General features: G+C 68.9%; 1 protein-coding gene across 1 annotated transcript in view; it reads right to left on the minus strand.

The window, feature by feature from the left end:
* The window catches only part of NOL11 (nucleolar protein 11), an 8783-nt gene extending 5884 nt beyond the window's left edge, over positions 1-2899 (minus strand). The window contains 1 exon segment of the mRNA XM_073660424.1: positions 2666-2899. Coding sequence (XP_073516525.1) covers positions 2666-2840 — 175 coding nt within the window. The 5' untranslated portion in view covers positions 2841-2899.
* Between the last annotated feature and the right edge of the window lie 520 nt (positions 2900-3419).

Consider the following 3419-nt stretch of genomic DNA (forward strand, 5'->3'; position numbering starts at 1 on the left):
CAGTCTCACACACGCGCAGTCCCGGGGACCCCCCCAGTCTCACACACGCGCAGTCCCGGGGACCCCCCCAGTCTCACACACGCGCAGTCCCGGGGACCCCCCCAGTCTCACACACGCGCAGTCCCGGGGACCCCCCCAGTCTCACACACGCGCAGTCCCGGGGACCCCCCCAGTCTCACACACGCGCAGTCCCGGGGACCCCCCCCAGTCTCACACACGCGCAGTCCCGGGGACCCCCCCAGTCTCACACACGCGCAGTCCCGGGACCCCCCCAGTCTCACACACGCGCAGTCCCGGGACCCCCCAGTCTCACACACGCGCAGTCCCGGGGACCCCCCCAGTCTCACACACGCGCAGTCCCGGGGACCCCCCCAGTCTCACACACGCGCAGTCCCGGGGACCCCCCCAGTCTCACACACGCGCAGTCCCGGGGACCCCCCAGTCTCACACACGCGCAGTCCCGGGGACACCCCCAGTCTCACACACGCGCAGTCCCGGGGACCCCCCCAGTCTCACACACGCGCAGTCCCGGGGACCCCCCCAGTCTCACACACGCGCAGTCCCGGGGACCCCCCCAGTCTCACACACGCGCAGTCCCGGGGACCCCCCCAGTCTCACACACGCGCAGTCCCGGGGACCCCCCAGTCTCACACACGCGCAGTCCCGGGGACCCCCCCAGTCTCACACACGCGCAGTCCCGGGGACCCCCCCAGTCTCACACACGCGCAGTCCCGGGGACCCCCCCAGTCTCACACACGCGCAGTCCCGGGGACCCCCCCAGTCTCACACACGCGCAGTCCCGGGGACCCCCCCAGTCTCACACACGCGCAGTCCGGGGACCCCCCCAGTCTCACACACGCGCAGTCCCGGGGACCCCCCCAGTCTCACACACGCGCAGTCCCGGGGACCCCCCCAGTCTCACACACGCGCAGTCCCGGGGACCCCCCCAGTCTCACACACGCGCAGTCCCGGGGACCCCCCCAGTCTCACACACGCGCAGTCCCGGGGACCCCCCCAGTCTCACACACGCGCAGTCCCGGGGACCCCCCCAGTCTCACACACGCGCAGTCCCGGGGACCCCCCCAGTCTCACACACGCGCAGTCCCGGGGACCCCCCCAGTCTCCACACACGCGCAGTCCCGGGGACCCCCCCAGTCTCACACACGCGCAGTCCCGGGGACCCCCCCAGTCTCACACACGCGCAGTCCCGGGGACCCCCCCAGTCTCACACACGCGCAGTCCCGGGGACCCCCAGTCTCACACACGCGCAGTCCCGGGGACCCCCCCAGTCTCACACACGCGCAGTCCCGGGGACCCCCCAGTCTCACACACGCGCAGTCCCGGGGACCCCCCCAGTCTCACACACGCGCAGTCCCGGGGACCCCCCCAGTCTCACACACGCGCAGTCCCGGGGACCCCCCCAGTCTCACACACGCGCAGTCCCGGGGACCCCCCCAGTCTCACACACGCGCAGTCCCGGGGACCCCCCCAGTCTCACACACGCGCAGTCCCGGGGACCCCCCAGTCTCACACACGCGCAGTCCCGGGGACCCCCCAGTCTCACACACGCGCAGTCCCGGGGACCCCCCAGTCTCACACACGCGCAGTCCCGGGGACCCCCCCAGTCTCACACACGCGCAGTCCCGGGGACCCCCCAGTCTCACACACGCGCAGTCCCGGGGACCCCCCAGTCTCACACACGCGCAGTCCCGGGGACCCCCCAGTCTCACACACGCGCAGTCCCGGGGACCCCCCAGTCTCACACACGCGCAGTCCCGGGGACCCCCCAGTCTCACACACGCGCAGTCCCGGGGACCCCCCAGTCTCACACACGCGCAGTCCCGGGGACCCCCCAGTCTCACACACGCGCAGTCCCGGGGACCCCCCAGTCTCACACACGCGCAGTCCCGGGGACCCCCCAGTCTCACACACGCGCAGTCCCGGGGACCCCCCAGTCTCACACACGCGCAGTCCCGGGGACCCCCCAGTCTCACACACGCGCAGTCCCGGGGACCCCCCAGTCTCACACACGCGCAGTCCCGGGGACCCCCCAGTCTCACACACGCGCAGTCCCGGGGACCCCCCAGTCTCACACACGCGCAGTCCCGGGGACCCCCCAGTCTCACACACGCGCAGTCCCGGGGACCCCCCAGTCTCACACACGCGCAGTCCCGGGGACCCCCAGTCTCACACACGCGCAGTCCCGGGGACCCCCCAGTCTCACACACGCGCAGTCCCGGGGACCCCCCAGTCTCACACACGCGCAGTCCCGGGGACCCCCCAGTCTCACACACACGCAGTCCCGGGGACCCCCCAGTCTCACACACACGCAGTCCCGGGACCCCCCAGTCTCACACACACGCAGTCCCGGGGACCCCCCAGTCTCACACACGCGCAGTCCCGGGGACCCCCCAGTCTCACACACACACGGGCTCCCGGGACCCCCCAGTCTCACACACACGCAGTCCCGGGGACCCCCCAGTCTCACACACACACGGGCTCCCGGGACCCCCCAGTCTCACACACACGCAGTCCCGGGGACCCCCCAGTCTCACACACACGCAGTCCCGGGGACCCCCCAGTCTCACACACACGCAGTCCCGGGGACCCCCCAGTCACACGCACGCGGTCCCGGGACCCCCAGGCTCTCTGACCCCTCTCTCACACGTGTTCCCGCTCCGCACCTTGTACACAGTCACCGTCCTGCCGCTGTCCGTCACCAGCACCGTGTCCGGCTCCGCGGCCTCCTCCACCCCCTGCACTCCGTCCCGCTGCTGCCGATCATCCTCGGCCCCGGAGAGCAGCCCGCACAACGTGAACTCCTCACACAACGCCGCCATGTTGGCAGCACGAGAGTGACGTCACAGCCAAGAGGTAAGCACTACATCCGGCAGGGAAGACCTCATACACAGCGAGGAAACAGCGGCCCCTGGCGGCCGGAGGACGAGGTGACGCTGGCGGGAGAGAGCAGAGGAGGAGCGTTCCCCATCGCGACCAATCAGGATGAGTCCTAACAAGAGCTGTCAGCTGATTGGTTACTTTGGGGCGTTATCAGGAGTGTGAGAGCAGGCAGTGATTGGTTGTTGTGCGGACGTAGCAGAGATTGGCTGTTAATAAGAATCAGCGATGTGATTGGTTGTTTTAAGAACATAGCAGGAGTTTGATTGGTTGCTATGGGGTTTGGCAGGGATGTGATTGGTTGCAGGTGGACAAAAACAGACGTAGGTGGAGAATCCCTTTAAGTGGTTGTTTGGGGTCGTTTTAATGACTCCCTATGCGCAAATCAATGGCACCAACCTGAATAGATCCTAAAATAGAGATCATGTCGAGATCATGTGTGGTGCCCCCTGATCACACGTTGGGGGCGCTACATAGATGATATTCTGCTCGTTCAGGTCCTTGGTGGCCTCCTGAACTGT

The sequence above is a fragment of the Phyllobates terribilis genome, unplaced genomic scaffold (genome assembly GCF_046119375.1).
Source record: "Phyllobates terribilis strain yellow unplaced genomic scaffold, ASM4611937v1 Scaffold_25__1_contigs__length_18738178, whole genome shotgun sequence".
NCBI classification, from domain to species: domain Eukaryota; kingdom Metazoa; phylum Chordata; class Amphibia; order Anura; family Dendrobatidae; genus Phyllobates; species Phyllobates terribilis.